Source organism: Lynx rufus, unplaced genomic scaffold, assembly GCF_022079265.1.
Source record: "Lynx rufus isolate CCGP_SWC_20201006 ecotype Redwood Valley unplaced genomic scaffold, mLynRuf1.p SCAF_9, whole genome shotgun sequence".
Taxonomy (NCBI): domain Eukaryota; kingdom Metazoa; phylum Chordata; class Mammalia; order Carnivora; family Felidae; genus Lynx; species Lynx rufus.
In genome coordinates this window covers 58,238,732-58,261,919 of record NW_025814897.1, presented here as the reverse complement: position 1 = coordinate 58,261,919, position 23,188 = coordinate 58,238,732, and the positions used below count along the sequence as shown (strand labels likewise).

Genomic DNA, 23,188 nt, shown 5'->3' with positions numbered 1-23,188 from the left:
CCAACTTGTTCTGCAATTTAGTTTCAAAACTTCGCAGGATGCTGAACCTGATAACCTAGTGAGCTGACAGAGCCGTATTATTCTCTTCCATGTTCTTTGGTTTCAGTATTCAGTCTGCAGTCATTGCTGTCCTTTCCTCTCCTCTCCCTGGGCATGTTCTAATAATGCAAGACTACCACCTCACTAGTTCTTTTGCCTCAGTCTCACCTCTTCCCATTCATTGCTCACCTGCTGCCAAGGTTAACTTTCCAAAGCTTAAACTTGATCGTGTCACTCCTGTGCTTAAACTCGGCAAGGAGCTTCCCACTGCCTATACAGAGTAAAGACCAAACTCCTTATCACAGCGTACGAGGTTCTTCCTCACCTGGCCCAGGAGAACCTCTTTCACCAACTCCCCTTTTCCCTGCTGCTTAAGTTCTACCCATATCCAGCTGCTTGCTCTTCCCCAAACATACCACTTTCATACCCCTCCCTGGAATGCTTTTCCTTAAGGCTAAACAGTTGAGAACAGTTCTTCATTTTTAAAACTCCAGTCAAACAGTTTTACCCCCCTAGCAGAAATGACCACATTTTCCTTCATGTTCCACCAAATCTTGTATAAGTTTTCATTTTGGATCAGCAATGTATTGTGGCTCACATTTATTTACATGTCTCTCTCCCAACTAGACTATAGAGAGAGACATTTTACTTATTTTTATATCCTCAGGATGTCTGGCACACAATAGGCACTTAATAATGTTTGTGGAAAGACGGGAAGGAGGGAATAAGGAAATTTCTAGCATTGACTTATCCTTAATGAGAGGCATACACGTTTTGGTAATGGTATAGATTAAATGTGGGTATCTAATTTTATTCAGCATACTCTTTCCCTCTTTTTAGATTCAGAACTTCAGGAGAAAATCCCATCTGTTCTGCAGGTATGTGGTTATTTCCTGATATAGTCTGCCTGCTTTAAGTGACCCTCTAATGATCTGTAATAATTTTGTCTAGAAATATTCCTAACATATCTTTGAGAAGAGTGGCTGGGACCACATTCCACCCCTCACGTGGAATTGGGCAATGGGCAAGAATCTAAAGTAGTGGTTAAGAGCAAGAGTTCTATAGGAAGTTTGGATTCCAGCTCTACCGCATACTTACTCTGTGACCTTTGGCTACCTCGCCATAGCTTGCTTTCCTCACTTAAAACAATGAGGATAATTATAGTACAAGCTACAGTGAATTATTTGAAGATTCAATGAGATAAAATACCTAAAATTAATTATTGTAATTGTAATTCCTACTATTTCAGACCTGTATTTCATGTCTATCATCTACCAGGCAAGGGCTTTTCTTACAGTATTTTGTCCAAAATAAATGTCCATTCAATCTGATTAACTCAATAAATTTCAATATGCTTCAACCCAATTACTTTCCCTTTTTACTTTGTCTATTATGTGAGAAGTTTCAAAGTAGTTGTTTGATTTTAATGACATCTGTCATCTGCCTAAAGAGTCAGAGGCAAAGGAAAAGGAGAAAAGAAGGGAACTAACGTTTACTGAGTGCCTCACATATGTCAGGCAGTACATAAAGAGGTTTTACATCTATTATTTTTTTTCAGAAGATGGCAGCAGTATGTAGAGCATCACCATTTCTACCAGCCCCACTGCCCAGCATCTCAAAATATGGGCTTATTTTTATTTATTCATTCTCTCAACAAACATTTATTGTACCAAGATGTGTTTCAGGTGCTGGGATACAACGTTGAGAGGATACAGTCCTTGCCATTTGGAAAGCTTACAGTCTTGAAAGAATTTTTTCCCTAAGAACATACAGTGAACACTTTTCTACCCACCAATTATTTATTTATTTTTAATTATTCATTTTTTTGAAGAGAGACAGTGTGAGCAGGAGAGGGGCAGAGAGAGAGGGAGACACAGAATCTGAAGCAGGCTCCAGGCTCTGAGCTGTCAGCACAGAGCCCAACGTGGGGCTAAAACCCATGAACAGTGAGATCATGACCTGAGCCGAAGTCGGACACTTAACCGACTGAGCCACCCAGGTACCTCTCTACCCATCATTTAGAATAATTTGTTGTTAACATTTTGCTTTCTCTATCAGGCATCATGACACTTCACTCTTAAACAGCTCAGCATTTCTAGAAGTAAGAACATTCTCTACATTCTGTTAAAGAACTGCAATACTATCATCTCACTCAGGAAAATTAATAGTAATGCTCCCATATCATCTAATATCTATCCATTTCCGTAATTACCTGCAAAATGTCTTTTCTGGGCATTGTTTATAACCAAAAGCCTGTGAAATTTCCCACTTTGTATTTCACTGTTATGTCACTTTTAATCTAGAGCAGTTCTACCACTTTTTTTTATCTCTCTAATAGTAACATTAAAAAAAAATAATTTATTGTCAAGTTAGCTAACATACAGTGCATACAGTGTGCTTTTGGCTACGGGAGTAGATTCCCATGATTCATCACTTACATAACAGTAACTTTTTGACTAGGTCAGACCATCTGTCTTATAGAATGTCCTCCCTTCTTGATTTGTCTGATTGTTTCCTACTGGTGTTGTAGAACATGTTCTGTCTCCTTCCTACAACCTGGAAGTTAGATCTAAAAGCTTGACAAGATTTAAATTAAACCATTTAAGCAAGAAAATTTCATAACAGATGCCCTGAACTTCATTTTTTAAAAAATGTTTGTTTATTTTTGAGAGAGAGAGTACAATTGGGGGAGGGGTAGAGAGAGAAGAAGACAGAAGATCTGAAGCAGGTTCCCTGCTGACAGCAGAGAGATGGATGCAGGACTAGAACTCACGAACCAACCATGAGATCATGACCTGAGCCCAAGTCGGACGCTTAACCAACTGAGCCACCCAGGTGCCCCGATTCAGGTGCCCTGAACTTCATATGGCATCCTCTCAGGAGATTTAAAAAAATAACTAAGAATATCTAATTATAAAATTGAAAGACATGCATTTAAAGAATATGGGAAATAAACATACATATACATAAGAAGCTGAAGTAGACAGAAAATAAAAATAATACTATTCAGAAATTATTGTTTAAAAAAAAAGTTATTGTTTAACATTTTGTTGTGTATCCTAACGGGTCTTTTTCTAGGCGTTTATATCTCTTTCTCCATAGATATATACATACATACATACGTAAGTAGGTGGATAGAGGGATGGATTTTGTTTGTTTTGCAGTGATGGGAACAAATGATGTAATGTTTTATAATCTTTTTTTTTCTTAATCCATAATGAATATGTCTCTACTACCTTGAAGATATAAGTATAGTTATTTTGAATGTACTGCCTTATATTGGACAGTTCGAAGGGTAAGATTTTGTTTTTTAATTTTTTTTAACGTTTATTTATTTTTGAGAGAGAGAGACAGATCGTGAGTGGGGCAGGGGCAGAGAGAGGAGTAGGCACAGAATCCGAAGCAGGCTCCAGGCTCTAAGCTGTCAACACAAAGCCTGGAGGCAGGGCCTGAACCCACAAGCAGCAAGATCATGACCTGAGCCAAAGTCGGGATGCTCAACTGACTGAGCTACCCAGGTGCCTGAAGGGAAGATTTTGAGTCTGGCTTTGAACATGTTGAATTGGAGTGCCTATGGGGAGGATAGTAGCCCATTGGATACATTGATACTGAATTCAAATTATAGGTCTGGATTGAAACTGTACATTTGGAAACCATCATATTGTCAATGTTAATTGACGTCATGACAGTGAATGGGATCGTGTGAGGAGAATAAGTGGAGAAAAGGCCCAAGAATCAGGCCCTTAGGAACTCCAACATTTAAAAACTGGGTAGAGGGTGAAAGAGATGGCTAATGAGGTTGAAAAAAGGAGGCCAAACTGGTAGGAGAAAACCAGCATAGTATAATTTCATGTCAGACACAAGGAGAATGTTTCAAGAAGGAAAGAGTGGTCAAGTATGTTGGAGTTAGCACTGGGTGCTGCTGAGAGATCATGAAAGATAAGACCCTAACATTCTTTGTCTTTAGCAACATGGAGGTCACTGGTGATCTTAGGAAAGCAGTGTGTTGTGTAGGTGGGGTGGGGCTAGTTGTGGAAGTCAACTGTGAGTTGACAAGTGAATAGGGGTTGGAGAGCTAGAGAAAGCTGTTACAATGTTTTTATGACCTCAGAGCAGGAGCAGAGAGAATTAGAAGGAGGTGGAGAGGAATGTGGGGTCCAGGAAAGGTGTGTGTTTGTTTTTTTAACGTGTTTTTTTTCTCTTTTACACTTTTTATTTTGAAAGATTAAAAAAATACGGAAGAGAAAAAAAAAAGATAATATATCACATAAACCCAGATTGGGCAATTACTAACATTTTGCTAGATGTTCATTTTATTTTGTTTCGTTTTGTTTTAAAAAGAGATTATGATCAAGTGCACTTATTTCCTAGCTTTGGTCTCTTCTCTTACCTGTCAATTAGAGGCAAAATTCATTTTGAACTGGCATGTGTTCTGAGTAAAGTTTTTTTTTTTCTTAATTACAATTAAAATTATCAACTAAGAATTGTAAATGCACTTATATGGATGCATAGGATAAACATAAATATAAACTGTACAAAAAGGTGTATGATGAAAAGTTGAATTTTCTGTTTCCCAGTCTTACTTCCCAGTGGTATCTACTGATCACAATTTCTTATATATTTTTCAAGAAGTTGTGTTCATATACGAGCATATATATTTTATGTGTGTATAACTGTGTCTTAATGCTGGACATTTAGGTTGTTCTTAGTTTTTGCTATTTCAAAAAAATGCTGCAGCAACAATCTTTATACTTCTTTGTGATCTTGTTCCTGTACATTTGTAAGATAAATTCCTGGAATTGAAATTGCTGAGTCAATGGATTGTGATTAAAATTTTTGGTAAGTATCATCAGATTGCCCTTCAGAGAAGCTGTATTAATTTACATTTCTATTCTCTGGTCAAAACTGGGTTTAAAAAAAATCTTATTTTTTTGATAGTAAAAAATTATGTCTCATAATTTACATTTCTTGAGAGAGTTTATCATCTTTCCATATTTTTATTGTCTATTTGTATTTCTTTCCTTATGAACTGCCTGTCTATATTTTTTGCCCATTTTTTTATTGGATTGTTTGCTTTTTCATTTTACATAGTTTTAATATATTAAGGAAATTAGCATTTTTCTGTCATCTCTGCTTTGCATTGCTTCTAGTTATCTGTTTCTTGACTTTTTGTGTTTTTTGTTGGAAAGAAGTTTTACGTTTTTATATACCTAAGTTTATTAATCTTTGATTTCTAGATTTTGATACTTGCTTAGAAAGATATCTGTTCCAGGATTAGTTTAATCTTCATGTTATCTTCTGGTATTTTTTCCCCTTTATATATGTAATCCATCTGGAATTAGAAGTGAGTAGGGATGCAATCCCACCCCCTCCCCAAAAAAATGGGTAGTCAGTTGTTTCAACATTTATCGAAACATCCATTGATTGAAAAATCCATAGATTGAAACTCATATACTAAGTTTCCATATAGATCTGGGATTATTTTAACTTTGTTCCATTGATTTGTCTGTATATTTGATGCCACTACTAACCCTTCTTAATACTACTGGTTACTATAGTTTTATAGTATATTTTAGTATTTGAAAGGTACTTAAATCTGAGGCTTTTGGGGGTTTTATTTTGTTTTTAAAGCTAGGATCAAATAGGGCATGTTAAAATCTATTGAAAAAGATCCTGTAGGGATCCTTTTGAGTAAACATAATTTACTCAAACAGTTTTCTATTTAGAGAAATTTAAGCTGTCTCTAGGATTTTTGTTGTTGTTATTGTTCTACTACTTAATTTTATTTATTTATTTATTTATCTATTTAAAATTTACATCCAAATTAGTTAGCATATAGTGCAACAATGATTTCAGGAGTAGATTCCTTAGTGCCCCTTACCCATTTAGCCCATCCCCCCTCCCACAACCCCTCTAGTAACCCTGTTTGTTTTCCATATTTAAGAGTCTCTTATGTTTTGTCCCCCTCCCTGTTTTTATATTATTTTTGCTTCCCTTCCCTTATGTTATCTGTTTTGTCTCTTAAAGTCCTCATATGAGTGAAGTCATATGATATTTGTCTTTCTCTGACTGACTAATTTCACTTAGCATAATACCCTCCAGTTCCATCCACGTAGTTGCAAAAGGCAAGATTTCATTCTTTTTGATTGCCGAGTAATACTCCATTGTATATATATACCACATCTTCTTTATCCATTCATCCATCGATGGACATTTGGGCTCTTTCCATACTTTGGCTATTGTTGATAGCACTGCTATAAACTTTGGGGTGCATGTGTCCCTTCGAAATAGCACACCTGTATCCCTTGGATAAATACCTAGTAGTGCAATTGCTGGGTCATAGGATAGTTCTATTTTTAGTTTTTTGAGGAACCTCTATACTCTTTTCCAGAGTGGCTGCACCAGCTTGCATTCCCAAAGGATTTTTCAATGTAAAGAACACTATGATAAACATCCATGTACACCAGTATTTGTATTCTTGTCTGATTATTAACTTAGAATACATTTTTTTCAAGAATTTTAATGTTTATTTATTTTTGAGAGAGAGAGAGAGACAGACAGAGCTCGAAAGGGGAAGGGCCAGAGAGAGAGGAAGACACAGAATCTGAAGCAGGCTCCAGGCCCCGAACTGTCAACACAGAGCCCGATGTGGGGCTTGAACTCATGAACCGCAAGGTCATGACCTGAGCCAAAGTTGGACGTTTAACCGACTGAGCCACCCAGGTGCCCCTTAGAATACATTTCTAAAAGTCAAACTGGTTGGATCAAAGGAAGTGTGCATTCTTTTTTTTAATGTTTACTTATTTATTTCAAGAGAATGAGAGTGGGGGAGGGGCAGAGAGAGAGAAAGGAGAGAATCCCAAGCAGGCTCTGTGCTGCCAGAGTCCATCACAGGGCTTGAACCCATGAACCATGAGATTATGACCCAAGCTGAAATCTAGAGTCAAATGCTTAACCAAGTGAGCCACCCAGGTGCCCCAGGAAATGCACATTTTACAGCTATTGATGTGCATTACCAAATTGGTCTCCAGAAAGATTGTGCTATTTTATACTTATTTGGTATTTGAGAATCCCCCTTTTTTACACTCATCAACATTGAATGCTACTATTTTTTTTTTAATATTTGGAAATATTATGGGGTGCCTGGGTGGCTCAGTTGGGTAAGTGTCCGACTTTGGCTCAGGTCATGATCTCATGGCTCATGAGTTCAAGCCCCACGTCAGGCTCTGTGGTGACAGCTCAGAGCCTGGATCCTGCTTCGGATTCTGCGTCTGCCTCTCTGTCTTTTCCCCATTCACACTCTGTCTCTCTGTGTCTCCCAAAAATGAATAAACATTAAAAAAATTTTTGTTAATATTTGGTAATATTATAAGTTAAAAAATGCTATCCTTCGTATTTGTAGTTTGCATGTGTTTGATTACTAGTTGGTTGACTGTATTTTCATATATTTACCTGCCATTTGTCTTTTCCTTTGCCCATTTTATAATTGTTGTCAGGGAATCCTAGTGCCTAGAAGGCCCAGAGAAGCTCACCAATGCTGGCATGCCAAGATAATTCTACTTGAAAGGACATAGTTTTGTTGACATTTTTCACGAGTTCTTTGAGATATCCTTAATGTCAGAAATTCCAAGATTGAATTATAACGATTTTCAGAAAAGAGTGGGGAGCAGTGCCCTATTCTTACCTTTACCCGTCATTCTCTCTGTGGGCTTGGGTACCATCCCAGCTGCTCTCTCCAAGAGATGGGCATGGTTGTAGTGATTGTCTTTTTCTTACTGATTTAAACGTACATAGAGAGGTAGAAGTAAATACATAAAAAAAAGTCTAAGGAGCTTAAATAAAGAGAACTCAGAGTCCTCTCATTACAGCATGAGCAAAAAGATGGAATCAGAGAAACCTGGCACATTCAAATCCAGGTAGTTCAGTGTACTATAATTAGAAAAACTGGAAAAGTTTTTCACTGTAGTTTGTCTTGGTAAAATATCTTAAAAACCTTTAAAAAAAAAAAGAGCAATTTCTGAGCACATACTATTTGTCAGGTGCTGGGGTATACCTGCCCTTGTGTTGTGTAAGGATCTGAATGGAGAGAATATCCTGTAATTAATCCTGACTGGGGCTACCCCAGTAATTTTCTCTTTCTCTCCAGCATAGTCCTGCTAAAATTACTTGTGCTAATTTTGAAAGAGAAATAAGTAAAATGACATTGTTTACCCCATCCTAGATTAATGGGTTTAGTTTTCAGTTTAATAAGCAAGGACACTGAAGGACAGTCACGCTGGCATATATAAAGTAAAGGGATGTGATGTGGGAGAAGTCAATACTGATTACATCCTATAATTGTGCTAATTGAAAGATCTTCAGAGCCTCCTTTTGAAACCCTGGGGTTCTGTGTCTTCAGTGAAAAGAGTTGCCTTTCCTCTTAGGAGGCTGCAATGTTAATGTGACAGCAGGAAAGCCAGTTTGATGACTAGGAGCAGGGGAAGAATTCAGTTGAACTTATTAGAAATCAGAGGCTTTCAAACTGGTACATTTTATAACGTAAACAACTGGCTCATTAAGCTGTTTAAACACTGGTAATTTGACCAAAACCTTTCATTTACGGGGGAAAATGGTTAATTTAACAGTAGCTTGAACCAGCTTTTTAATTAACCAGCTGCTCTAATTATAGGAATTGCCCTAAACTGAATTTGAAAATGCTTATTCGCCAAGGAATTCCAGCGGATGAGAGGCTGAGGCAGGCAATGTGGCGCTTTCGCCTAAGATGTGTCACCATCTCAAAGATCACCTTTTTGAAACCAGTGGGGGGGGGGGGGGGGGCGGGGAGGTGGTGGTGATTCAGTTTCTGTGTACTTAAAGATGGTGGTTGGAATCTGAGTTTTCTTCTTTATTTACACAGGACGTTTCACTATAAAGCGGAAGTATCCAAGAATTATAACCACGAAGTAAATTCGATGGTCTTTGTATGTTTAGGGCAACAGAGTAGGTTCATGGAGATGGTGATATTTGAGCTGGCGCTGGAGGCTGGCTAGGATTTCACTAGTCCGAGAGGTGTAGTCCCGGCAGGGGGGCCGCCCAGCATGGCACAGAGGCACGACAACTGCGTGGCTTATACAGAATGGCAAGCGTTCTTTCTGTGCCTGAGGAGCAAGCTCTAGAGGATGGAATGGGGGGGATGTAGATACAGTGAGATCAACAACAACTTAGCCAAGGCTACTGCTTGAATCTCCTAACCTACCCACGTTCTCTTTCCCCACCCCCTTGTCCATACATCAACCAAAGAGATCTTTTAAAAACATACCAGTCATTGGGGCGCCTGGGTGGCGCAGTCGGTTAAGCGTCCGACTTCAGCCAGGTCACGATCTCGCGGTCCGGGAGTTCGAGCCCCGCGTCGGGCTCTGGGCTGATGGCTCAGAGCCTGGAGCCTGTTTCCGATTCTGTGTCTCCCTCTCTCTCTCTGCCCCTCCCCCGTTCATGCTCTGTCTCTCTCTGTCCCAAAGATAAATAAACATTGAAAAAAAAAAATTTAAAAACATACCAGTCATATACTTTCCCTGCTTTAGGCTGTTCAGCTTGAAATCCAAACCCTTCACAAGGCCGAGAGTGGTGTGTTCCCACCCCTGCTCTAGTCTCTGGTATCTTCTTTTTTTTTTTTTTTTCAACGTTTATTTTTGGGACAGAGAGAGACAGAGCATGAATGGGGGAGGGGCAGAGAGAGAGGGAGACACAGAATCGGAAACAGGCTCCAGGCTCCGAGCCATCAGCCCAGAGCCTGACGCGGGGCTCGAACTCACAGACCACGAGATCATGACCTGGCTGAAGTCGGACACTTAACCGACTGCGCCACCCAGGCGCCCCTAGTCTCTGGTATCTTCTGTGCCCTTTTCACTTTGCTTCAGGCACACTGACAGCATTTCTCTTCCTTGAATGTGCCAAGTGGTGTCCCACAATGGGGCCTTTGCACATGCTGTTCCCTCTCCCTGGAACATTTATCCTCTGTCTTTTGCCTAATAAATTCCTTTCAGGTCTCAATTTGTTTTATTTATTTTTTTGAATAGATAATATATGTATATCTTTATCTACAATAAAGATACAAAAGAATATAAAATAAGCAGTAAGTCTCCCACTCCTCCTGCTTTCTAATCACTTCCCATCCTTGTGGATAACCACTATTTTCCTCTGAATTCTGGTCTCAGTTCACATGTCATTTTTTTCAGAGAGGGCTTCTCTGATCTTCCAGTCTAAAATAGATCCACCGGTTGTATGGCCATAGCCTTCTGTGCTTTTTTTTTTCAGTATCACAATTTGTAATTTTATATTTATTTTGTGACTATTCCGTTAATGATTCCCTCCTCCCACTAGACAGTAAGCTTCATACTACAGCTCTGGAACCTGAAGACTCAAAGGGTCAAAGGTCTTAGATTCAGAGAGACAGAATTGGGATAGTAGCCAAGAAGATACCTCAGTTGTGTTCAGTGCTCCTTTGGAACCTCTGTCAAAAATACCTCCTTCTTCCTTGAATGGTAAATTCTTGCTCCTCTTTAAAGAATGCATCTGTTACCTCTTCTGAACCTATTCCCATTACCCTCCCCTACTCCCACCACCTCCCCCCACCGAGGCAGATTCATTGTTCCTTCCTCTAGGCGCTCACTACCTTGTTCTCATCTCTATTAAAGCAATTTGTGCACCATAAGGTAATTATCTGCTTTCCTATCATCTTTCCCTAGTACCCATTGAGTGTCTCCAGGGAAAGGGGCATATTCTAGTCATCTTTGTCCCAGTGTCTATACAGTTTTTGGCATGTACTAGTAAATGTGGAGTAATGCATATCATGGAAGGGACTCATGATATCTAGGGTTTGTCTTGATGAAATAGTGTGGGTTGTAAATGCAGGATTGGCTCTGAAGCCAATCTCTGATTGGCCTGGCATAGAGCAGACCTGCTTGGAAGTCCATTTTAGAAAAGAGAAGCCTAAGAAACATTTCACTTCTTCACACCATTTTCTTTTTAACCTCCCTGTAGAATGGTGGCCCTGGGGAAGATGAGGGCAGGACCACAGGAACTAGGAGGAAAGGGAGCAGAACCTAGGACTAACACTTCTCCAGAAGGTAGACAGTGAGTAAGAGAGACAGAGAAGAGCTGTGGAGGGCTGGTTCTAGTGAAAGAGTAGAGATAAGAAACTGATATCTGAGCTAGGAAAGATCATATCTAGCCAGAATTTATATTCCAGAAATTCAGACGTTATAATAACCCATCTGAGTACAGGCTGTTCAGTGAGATAGACCTGGGTTTAAATTGCAGTTCTGCCTTTCACTTGCTGGATGACCTTGGCCAATTCACTATATCTTTTGAACTATAGTTTCTTTTTTCTTTTTAATTTTTTTTAACATTTTTTATTTTTTGAGAGAGACAGAGACACAGTGCGAGTTGGGGAGGGGCAGAGAGAGAGGGAGACACAGAATCCGAAGCAGGCTCCAGGCTCTGAGCTGTCAGCACAGAGCCCGACGCGGAGCTTGAAGCCACAAACTGCGAGATCATGACATGAGCTGAAGTTGGCCACTTAACTGACTGAGTCACCCAGACGCCCCTCTTTTTTCTTTTTAAATTAAGTTTTTAATTTTAATTCCAATTCCAGGGCTCCTGGGTGGCTTGGTCAGTTGAGCGTCTGACTTTGGCTCAGGCCATGATCTCACAGTTCATGAGTTATAGCCCCGCATTGGGCTCACTACTCTCAGTGCAGAGCCTGCTTCAGATCCTCTGCCCCCCTCTCTCACTGCCCCCGCTCTACTCATGCTTTTTGAAAAATAAATAGTTCCTTGGGGCGCCTGGGTGGCTCAGTCGGTTGGGCGTCCGACTTCGGCTCAGGTCATGATCTCACGGTTCGTGGTTCGTGCCCCGCGTCGGGCTCTGTGCTGACAACTCAGAGCCTGGAGCCTGCTTCAGATTCTGTGTCTCCCTCTCTCTCTGACCCTCCCCTGTTCATGCTCTGTCTCTCTCTGTCTCAAAAATAAATAAACATTAAAAAAATAAATTAATTAATAAAAAATAAATAGTTCCAGTATAGCTACCATACAGTGTTATATTAGTTTTAGGTCTATAGTATTGTAATTCAACAATTCCATACATTACCCTGTGCTCATCATGGTAAGTATACTCTTTAATCCCCATCACCTATTTTACCCCTCCCCCATGCACCTCCCCTCTGATAGCCATCAGTTTGTTCTCTAAAGTTAAAAATCTGTTTCTTTTTCTCTCTCTTTTTTCTTTGCTTATTTGTTTTGTTTCTGAAATTCTACATATGACCAAAATCATATGGTATTTGTCTTTCTCTGACTGACTTATTTCACTTAACGTTATACTCCCTAGATCCATCCATGTTGTTGCAAATGGCAGGATTTCATTCTTTTTTTTATGGCTGAATAATATTCCTTTGTATATATACACACACTACTTCCTTTCATCTATCAATGGACATTTGGGCTGCTTCCATAATAATGCTGCTATAAACAGGATGGATGTATCTCTTTGCATTAGTGTTTTTGTATTTTTTTTTTTTTTTGGTAAATACCCAGAAGTGCAATTATTGGATTGTAGGGTAGTTCTATTTTTAGCTTTATTTAAAAATTTTATTTTATTTTATTTTTGAGAGAGTGTGTGGAGGGGAGAGGCAGAGGGAGAGAGAGGGAGAGAAAGAGAAAGAGAGAGAGAGAATCTTAAGCAGGCTCTATGCCCAGTGTGGAGCTTGACTTGGGGCTCTATCTCACAACTGGAAGATCATGACCTGAGCCAAAATCAAGAGTTGCATGCTTAGCCAACTGAGCCACCCAGGAGTCCCTTATCTTTAACTTTTTTGAGGAACCTCCATACTGTTTTCTACAGTGGCTGCACCAGTTTGCATTCCCACCAACATCGCAAGAGGGTTCCTTTTTCTCCATATCCTTGCAACACTTGTTTCCCGTTTTTTTGATCTTGGCCATTCTGATAGGTTTTGACTTGCATTTCCCTGATGATGAGTGATGTTAAACATCTTTTCATGTGTCAAGCTACAGTTTATTTGTAAACAGGGATAAAAATAATTAGGATTAAAGGGCTTCCCTGAAGGTAGATCCAAGTGGTGCATCTCTGGGCCTACCACAATAAATATGTATATGGAGATCCTGGTTTATGCTTAGTATTCATACACACTGTTCTGTATCTTAGGTTTTTATTTTTGTTGTTATTCACTTGGCAATGTGTGTTGGAAGTTGTTCTGTATTAGCACAAATAAATAGATGGTTTGTAAAACTTTGTGGAAATTCGTGATTGTCCTCTTACCTGGCTATATTTGTCACCCATCTCCTTCTCTGTATGGCCCATATGAGAAACTTTAAAAGGATTATTGCCTGTTGGGGGACAAGAGAAAACAAGAACACTGTGAGAAAGTATTTTGTCCTCCTACCACCAGTGGCTGTAGCAGGAGATAATTTCTCAAGGAAAGATAGGTAGTGGGGATTGGATATAGTCCAGGGCCCAAAAGTTGAGAAAAAAAGGGGTAAACTGAGAGTCAGTCCAGGATTAAGAAGTAGCTCTAGTCCTTTAATCGGTAAGTGGCCTGCTGTCCTCAAATATTCCCAGTCTTGTGGTGGAAAATTTGTCTCTTCATGTGTGATCTGTCTGCCCTGGAAGAGTTTTGAAACCGGTTTGTCTTATTTTCTGTCTTTTAGGTGGCATTCTGTTGAGCACCAGTCGGCACTACAAGACAAAGCCTACCCATGGCATTGGAAGATATAAGCACCTAGTTAAAGCCCAGGAGGTAAAGGAAACAGGGGTCCATTTTAGAAAAGGACAGTGTACAACTTTTGCCAAGAACTAAAGATCAGACACACACTGGTTGGATAATATTGGAGGTAGAAAGGATGGAGGGGTCATCCTTTAGTCATCTCCAGTTATTTCATTTGGATATTATCTACGGTGGGGCTGCTTCTGCCAGCTCTTGATCTTGTCCATATACCAGGTTATCACAGGGAAACGCAAATGATTTGGCTTCATTACTTGTGGTACTTTAAAAGAGTATCTTCTTAGTACTTATTTCAGTATGGACCTCACATTAAATGATATGCACTTGACTTGAATGGTTTGTGGCAAGTAGAGGCAGATTACATTTTCAGCCAAATAGTTTTATAGTATTTGCAGATTTAAAATATGTTGATGTTCCTTGAATCCATTATCACAGATAACTGGGAGTTAGTTCCAAGCATTCTAAGATTATTTAGCCCATTTCTTAGGATTCCCACAGCAACAGGATTGCTTCAGTGGTGGTTAGATTTCTGTGGATGTGCAGAGGATTTTGTTGGTGAGGTGGACACAACACTGGCCTGAAAGTCAGAAGGTCTGGCTTTGAGTCATGATTCTAGCACTTCCTGTAAACAGTACAGTTAAGAAGGCTTTTGCTCTTCTACTTAGGGAGACTTCAACATCACTTTTGGTTCTTTGGTTTATTGTAATGCTTCCATGTAACCCTGAACATCTCCTGCTGCCCCTCTTTCTCCTTGGCAGAGGTCCACCACTGTCTTTGGGCCTCAGAAGCCACTAAACTTGCATGTTCTCCTGAGCGTCATCTTTGTAGTAAGGAATTTCAGAGGAACATTGCCACATCTGGCAGCCTCCCAGCAGGGAACAACCCAAATAAATTGTTCATTTGTAGTTTGTAGTGGGAAGAGACCTTAACTGGGAACCAGGAAACTTGTGTTCTAGGCTTGGTTATGCTACTTATTACACCTTCACAACTCTGGATAAGTTAACTTTACCCCTCTGGGCATTGTAGGCCCTGAAATTATATGTAAAATGTTTTCTGTGTGTGATTTTTTTCTGGGAAGAGAGTCCATAGCTTTTATGAGTCTTCATAAAGGCTGAGGAACTGGATTAGAATTATCTTTAAGACTCTTTCAGCTCTGAGGGAAGCCTGGGTGGCACAGTTGGTTAAATGTCCGACTCTTGATCTTGGCTCAGGTCATGATTCGCAGTTCGTGGGTTCAAGCCCCGCATCAGGCTCTGCACCATCAGTGCAGAGGCTGCTTGAGATTCTGTCTCTCTTTCTCTCTGTCCCTCCCCCGCTTGTGCTTGCTCTCTCTCTCTCAAAATAAATAAATAAATAAATAAATAAATAAATAAATAAATAAATAAACAAACTTTAAAAAATTAAAAAGAGTCTTTTAGTTCTGATATCATGTAACTCTGGTGTTCTGAAACAATTGTTGAATGTCTGTTATGTGCTAGGCATTGTTGAGGGTGCCTTGTCTATTCAGACTGGGTTGTAATAAAATTTTATAGGATGAATGAACAAAACCTGGTTCATACTCAGAGGGCTGATAAACCATTAGAGATAAGACACAGATACTTATGCTCCCAAGCAGAAAGCGACAGGTGCTAAAAGGAAGATAACAAGGTGCTATTAAAATTTAAAAGGAGTGACTTACACCCTCTTTGAGTTGTGACACCTTAAAGTAGTTGTTGGAGTTGTTTTATTTTGGGATATCCCTCTTCTAAAAGTCCCACGTAAATTAGTAGGAAATAAAATTCATTCTGTTTGAGCCTGTGTTCTTTGTTTTTTTGTTAATTTCTTGGGATTTTTTTCCTCTAAAAGATAATTTTATGCATGTGCCATGCTCTGACCTTCTCCCTAATTTGGTATAAAAGGAAGCTCAATGCCACATTAGTGCCATCTGTCCCTGTCTTTCTCCCTACTCTCTTCTCCCGTCTCAGGGATACCATGCTTTAACTGCATTGGGCCTCTCACTTTTCATCCAAATCATCATACCGTTTCAAGGTTGTTCTGTCTACTTGGAAGGTCTTTCCCTTTTCACTTGGTTAATACGTCATCAAACCTTTAAATTCTTGCGGGGAAATGGGGTGAGGAGGAAAACAATGAATCTCCCCTTGTGAGAAACCTTCCTGGGTTCCCTGTACCTGGGCTACTTGTCCTACCATGAGCTGCCAGAATTCCTTGTGCTTCCTCTGTCTTAGGACTTACTGCTCTGTTGTAATGATCTGTTTGATGACCATCTCCCCTTCCAGATGGTGAGCTCTCTAAGGGTAGAGGCCGTGTCTCGTTTCTCTCTGCACCCTCAGTGTGTAGCAGAGGGCCAGGTATCAAGTAGAGGACAGGAAATATTGATAGAGCTGAACTGAAATGTGGTTATTAGAACTGCCCCGAGGTTTTGTAAATCAAAGCTGGCAAACACAACCCACAATTTGCAAACAGCTGGCTCCAGTTGACCTTAGTTGCTTGAAGGGAGTGATGCTCTCTTTGGTTAGTGCTGTAGGCTTTTCTCTGATGTCATTCATCATCCCTCAGTGTCTAACCAGATAGTAGTGGTCACTGATGCAGGCCCCTTGCTTCCGACACAGGACAGCACATGAAAACTCTTGTCTGCCAACTTGCAGAGGCTCTGTCCCAGGTCCCTGTCTCTTTTGCCACCCCCCCCCCCCCGCCCCCAGTAAATTTGACTAGAAAAGCTAGAAAGGATCTTGTGGTCCCCTTTCTTTCCCTAAGCATAGCACCTAGAAAAAACAATAAGCAGCCAAAGTCCCTTCCTTCCCTCTCTAGTATCCAGGCTGGGCCCTCTACTCTCTTGAGCCCCCAACCTTAAGACAAGAGTTAATTCTCATGTACAGAGTGCCCAGATCTTGTCCCATTTCTGCTGGTGTAATCTCACATCCTGTAAGACCCAGCTTGACTGTGGCAGTGAGGGATCACATTCAGAGATAATCTCCAGGCCTAACACTGTGTCTGAATGTATAGATCTCATTATTTCCTCAAGGCCCTGAATCATTCTATTGAATTTAAAAGGCTTTGGATTGTTTGGAATGTTTATTTCTATGAAATGAAAATAATGTAGTCCTTCATATTGGTGTAGCACTAGGTTATTTCTCCCAAGACCACAGACTTGCCCTCAGCTGTTATTAATTGGGGTATTAATCCAAGACTCAGAGAACTGCTAAGAGGAAGGTATGGGAGGATGAAATGGAGGCAACATAAATTGCTGTCAGTTTGTAATTGTTCTGTGTTCTATTTTCTAGGCCCTGGGGCAAGAGAGTAATGTGTATCTTTTGTAATGTAGGCAATTTACTTCCCCTTTCTAGAATGGCCCCCTAGGAGTCAAGATGTCTTCTGTCTTGGAAACTGTTTGCACTGTTGACATACAGGAGGTGTCTGTCATTTATGACACCTATTTAGTTTATTGTAACACCCATAGATAGATTAGCTCCCACAGCCACAAGGCTGTGAGGAGACTGTGGCATCGTTCCCAGAAAAATCAGCAAATCAGAATCACTTGATAGTGACAGTCCTAGCTTCCTGGGAACAGAAAGATTGGTTTTGCCAGTGCAGTAACCATAGGGCTAGACTTAGATTTAGGACTGGCTTAGGGAAGAGTTGTTTTAAATTAGCATCTATGTTTTTCCTCAAGTCTGCCTCTTGTAACTCACTGAAAAGTAAAGCCATCATTGAGCATCTACTATGTGCCAGGCACTGTGTGAACACAAGTGATGCTTGGGTGAATGGGACACAGTCGCTTCTTACCCAAAGCATACAGCAGGCTAGGAAAGGTAGTGCTCAAAAATGTAACTAACCGTACATGGTAAGTGCTTTACTAGAAGAATGAACTGACAAGAGAACAAAATTAAGGAAGCAATTCTCCCTGAAAGGGTCAGTGAAGGTGTTATGGAAGTCAGCTCTACAGACATTTACTAAATGCCACCTACATCATACACTGAGTATGTAAAGTGAACTGACCCTAGGAATAACCAGCTGCTTGGGATACACTGGGAAACACTGGGGCTATAAAGAACATGATAGAGTTCCCCAGAACTTTTCTGAGTGATTATTAATGATGACCTGACTCTTAGCCTGTGCCATTAGAGTGCCCTGGTCTCTAGCCCACCAGTCTCATTCTGCCTTGCCTGTTCTGCTGAATTACAATAATGTCAGAGTTTTAGAGGGAGTCATATTTGATATGAATAGTAGTAATGATCCCTTTCCATTTCCAAAGTGCTTTCACATCCATTATCTCAGTGCCTCTCAAGCCATGTGCTTTTGGAACACTAGTGATCCTAGAGCCAAACCTCTCCTCAAGTGTACTAATGGCAATCTTCCGCATTTTAGTTTCCACAATTTAGAACCTAAATTTCAGGTTTTTTCCCCAATCAGTTTTACTTGATGAAAACAAATATTAACAGAGAAACTCAGATATGTCTTCTTTTTTTTCATATTTTTTGACATGCAGAGAACTCCATTTATATAATATAACCATATTTTCTGCTAGTAAAGTCATTCTTGTTGTATATGATCCACGTATCTTGACAAACATTTTATGGTGTTTCACAAAGAAAAACATGGTTTTGTTAGGCTCTTTGCAACCAACAAATTTGAAAACCATGCCATTTGATTCACCAACTATCCTGTGAGATAGGCAGGGTGGAAAAGGAAACTGATTGAAGGGCATTAATGATTTCTCTATGACATATGTCTAGTGAATGACGGAACCCAAACAAGAATTCAGTTCAGTCCAACTCAACATTTAATGTTTCTGGGCTCAAGGAATAGAGAAATGAATGAGATGTAGTAGCTTCTTATGGGAATTGAGATAGTAGTTTGGTTGCCATAATAGAGAGATCCACTTAATCTAGAGGCATAAACAAGATAGAAGCTTACTTCTCTCTCACATAAAAGCATAAGTAGATATTCTAGCTTTTGGCTTTGCCACACTTACCATACTGCTTCTAACCCCTAGTCCTGAGATGGCTGCTCCCTCTTCAGCCATCATGTCCACATTCCATCAAGCAGGCTGGAGAAAGGGAAAGTAGTGTACATAAGCTCTTGTCCCACTGGCTGGAAGTGAGTCATATAACCATACCTAGCTACAAGATTGCTTGGGACATGCAGTTTTTATTATAAATGGTCATATACCCTGCTAAAATCCAGCAGTTCTGTTATTTTTTTTTACTTTGATTTCCTTAATTATTCTTTCATGAATAAAGTTTGCCATCTGCCAACTGTTGTGTTTCAGCAGTTATCTTATTAAAGGAGAAATGGAGAATAGATATTGAGGAAACTGGCAGGCTCTGCACACTTTGCCTAAAGGGAAAGACAGAGGTTAAGAGAAATGTTTTGGAATTAGGCAGACCTGAGTTAAAGATTCAGCTCTGATGCTTACTAGTTGTATGTCCTTGGATACATCATTTAACTTTTCCAAGCCAGAGTTTCCTAGGCTTTATGTAGGAATTATACTTCCCAATGTTGTTGTGAGAAATAAATTAAGAAAACTTTAAGTACTTAGCACAGTGTTTGAAACATAGAGCCCATAAGTGGTAATGATGATGGTGATAGCATTAGTCTGCCTTTTTACAATCCCGTAGCATTCTATTTTCCTCTCGTAAAACATGCATCTCCTTAAAATTACTTGTTCTGTATATGCCTTTCCTTATAGATTGTAAGTGTTAGTGAGCAGAGACAATGGCTGTCTTATTACCTATCATATCCCTAATGCTAACCATGGTCTTGCTCATCACTAGTGGTCAGTAAATATTTGTTGAATAAATGCAGAGGCATACATGTGATTGGTAGTGGTATATATGGTGGAGGGTTTGCTATGGGAACACATAAGAGTGGTACCTAATTTAACCTGAGGAATCAGGGAGGGCTTCCTGGAAGAACATGAGCTCAGTCTTAAAAATAAGTAGGAGTTGCTCACATTAATCATGTGGGGTGAAGACTCTGCAAGGAGGGGAAACCTCCTGGGTGAAGGTAGGAAGACACTGAGATGCAATTGGGAAACTTAGGAGTTTTTTATTTTTATTAAAAAAAAAATTTTTTTTTTAACCTTTATTTATTTTTGAGACAGAGAGAGACAGAGCATGAACGAGGGGGGGGGGGGGGGGAGAGAGGGAGACACAGAATCGGAAACAGGCTCCAGGCTCTGAGCCGTCAGCCTAGAGCCCGACGCGGGGCTCGAACTCACGGACCACAAGATCGTGACCTGAGCCGAAGTCGGACGCTTAACCGACTGAGCCACCCAGGCGCCCCAAGGAGTTTTTCAATCATGGGGTCTAAGGTAGGGGATGAGGGACCATAAGACCTGAGAAGTAGGTAGGTCTAAATCAGTCCTTTTTAAAAGATACCATTTATTGGAGCACCTGGGTGGCTTAGTTGGTTAGGCGGTCGACTTTGGCTCAGGTTGTGATCTCACGGTTTGTGGGTTTGAGCCCCACATTGGGCTCTATGCTGACAGCTCGGAGCCTGGAGCCTGTTTCAGGTTCTGTCTCCCTCTCTGTCCTTGCCCCTCCCCTATTTGTGCTCTATCTCTCTCTCCCTAAAAATAAGCAAACATTAAAAAAAGATACCGTTGGGGCGCCTGGGTGGCGCAGTCGGTTAAGCGTCCGACTTCAGCCAGGTCACGATCTCGGGGTCCGTGAGTTCGAGCCCCGCGTCGGGCTCTGGGCTGATGGCTCAGAGCCTGGAGCCTGTTTCCCATTCTGTGTCTCCCTCTCTCTCTGGCCCTCCCCCGTTCATGCTCTGTCTCTCTCTCTGTCCCAAAAATAAATAAACGTTGAAAAAAAAAAAAAAAAAAGATACCGTTTATTAAGTAACTACTATATACCCTCAAGTGTGACTGCTTACTGCCCTTTCAACTGCAACCAGCAGCTTGGGGAGTTAATCAGCATGGTCCAGGAAAGTAGCTTGTGCTGAACTTGCCATGGAGGTGGGCTGCTCTTTATGTTTAAATTGAGATTTGGTCTTTCACGTGTCTCTTCTGTCTCTCTGAACTGTAAATTCCTTGAGGGCTGGGACTGTGTTTTCTGTTTTGTTGGTGTCTTTGCTGAGAGTGATTTAATTAGTACTTTGCATACAGCAGGTGCTTAATAAGTGTTTCATTCTGTAAAGCATGCCAGTAGGATACCAGGAGCATGATTACCTCCAATTTATAGTATAATAATGCTCTATTGGTATGCATTACTCAACCTTTTTTAAAGATACCATTTATTGGGTAACTGCTGTATACCAGATGCTGTAACTACTAGGTACCAGGCTTTAAAAGCATTATTCTATTTTATAATATTATAGTATACTTAACACAATGAGCACTGAGTGATGTATAGAATTGTTCACCTGAAACTAACATAACACTGTAAGTTAACTATATTGGAATTGAAATTTAAAAACTTAATAAAAAAAAAAGTAAAAAAAAAATAAAAGTGTTACTCCATTTTATAACATTATAAATAGTGTATTTTATTCAATCCTCAGATATCCTAGTTATTAAAGGCCCTGTCTGAGGACTCTAAGACTCAGAGAGATTAAATAACTTGCCTAATTGGCTAGTAATTTCCAGAGCCAGCATTTGAACCAAGGTGGTCAGAACCTATGTGATGTCTATGCTATTTCCATTTCATATAAATTTATTATTTCAAGCATCACAAGAACTTTAGGTGTTACAGGTGAAGAAACTGACACCTAGAGAGGTCATTCAATGTCATTTAGTGACTAAGCAGACAGGATTTGAGTCCAGATTTTCTTTGGCTTCCATCTAAGTATAGTGTTCTTTATGCAGTACCAGGCTGTGACTTTTGGCCATCCTAGTCAGGGCCAGGCCTTCTGTCTGGTGTGTGTCTCTTGAGTATGTCACATTGAGTTATAAACATAGTCACTTGATTTCTGTGCACCTCATAAACTCAGTATGGACTGTCCAGAGTACCATCACCAAATCATTCAGGTCCCCAGGTATAAATTAAAAAAAATTTTTTTTAACGTTTATTTATTTTTGAGAGACAGAGACAGAGCGCAAGTGGGGGAGGGGCAGAGGGAGAGGGAGACACAGAATCTGAAGCAGGCTCTAGGCTCTGAGCTGTCAGCCCAGAGCACGACTCAGGGCTCGAACCCACGAACCGATGAGATCATGACCTGAGCCAAAGTCGGACCCTTAACCGACTGAGCCACCCAGGTGCCCCCTCAGGTGTAAATTTTTAAATTTTCATCACCAGAATTTTTGGAAGCTAAATATGCTGCAGGCATATTTGCCTTTTCATTTGAGGATTAGGATGGTACTATTCCTTCCCAATTTTCCCACCTGGAAAATGCCACCTATTAGGCAGATATTATCACTTTCACACAGAATCCAGAGGAGAGAGCCTGGGCTTGGGGCCACAGACCCAGCTTCCAGCCATGGTTAGACATAAAGTGGTTATCTTTGCCATGTCCTTACTATTGTGACTGTAAACAAGTCATTTCCCCCTTCTGGGTTTCAGCTTTCCCCTTGGTTAAAATTAGGGAGGGAAAGAAAGAGGGACTGTATTGTTTCTGAGATCCCTTGCAGTTACAGCAGCCTGTCATTCTAATCTGACTCCTTTCGCTATCTGCCTGTTCCCAGCAAAGCTTCTTAGTAACCTTGGGCAAGTGAGGTACTTTCAGAGGATCTCAGTTTTCTCTCTGTAAAATGGGGATAATAATGTAGACTTTTTTTTTTTTACAAAAATGGTTTAGTAATATATCCCATGGCCTATTTGGAAGGTCATAGTACAATCCTATAGGGATCTAAGAATGGCCACCCTGGGCCATCACACACTGAATACAGGTCAGTCACAGGAATGCCAAAGTTTGATGGTGGACACTAGTAGTCCATTCTCCCTGCTGCCTTTCTCCTATCTTCTCTTCCTTTCCTGCCTGACTCTCCTCCATGTGCAACTAGGGTGGGCTTCCCCAAACACAGCTCATGTAGATCCTTTGCACAATATCTTTGTTTTTTTAATTTTTAAAAAATATTTATTTTTGAGAGAGGGAGAGACAGAGTATGAGTGGGGAAGGGGCAGAGAGATGGGGAGACACAGAATCAGAAGCATGCTCTAGGCTCTGAGCTGTCAGCACAGAGCCCGATGTGAGGCTTGAACCCACGAACTGTGAGATCATGACCTGAGCCAAAGTTGGACACTCAACCAACTGAGCCACCCACGCGCCCCTGCACAATATCTTTAATAACTCCCCATGGTGGTCATAAGGGCATAAACTCAGGCAGTAGGGTTAGAAAGGAGGGGATGGATATGAGAAAGATTGTACAGGTAAAATTATAGGAACTGGTGACTGATATTATATGAAGGCAAGCTCTTGCTGGCTATGCTGTGC

At 40.4% G+C, this 23,188-nt stretch overlaps 1 protein-coding gene across 1 annotated transcript in view; it reads left to right on the top strand.

The window, feature by feature from the left end:
- MRPL48 (mitochondrial ribosomal protein L48) overlaps positions 1–23,188 on the top strand; it is a 96,566-nt gene that overhangs the window by 54,021 nt on the left and 19,357 nt on the right. Inside the window, exons 5-6 of the mRNA XM_047071978.1 lie at positions 880–917; positions 13,740–13,828. Of these exons, the coding sequence (XP_046927934.1) occupies positions 880–917; positions 13,740–13,828 (127 nt within the window). The remainder of the gene's footprint in view (positions 1–879; positions 918–13,739; positions 13,829–23,188) is intronic.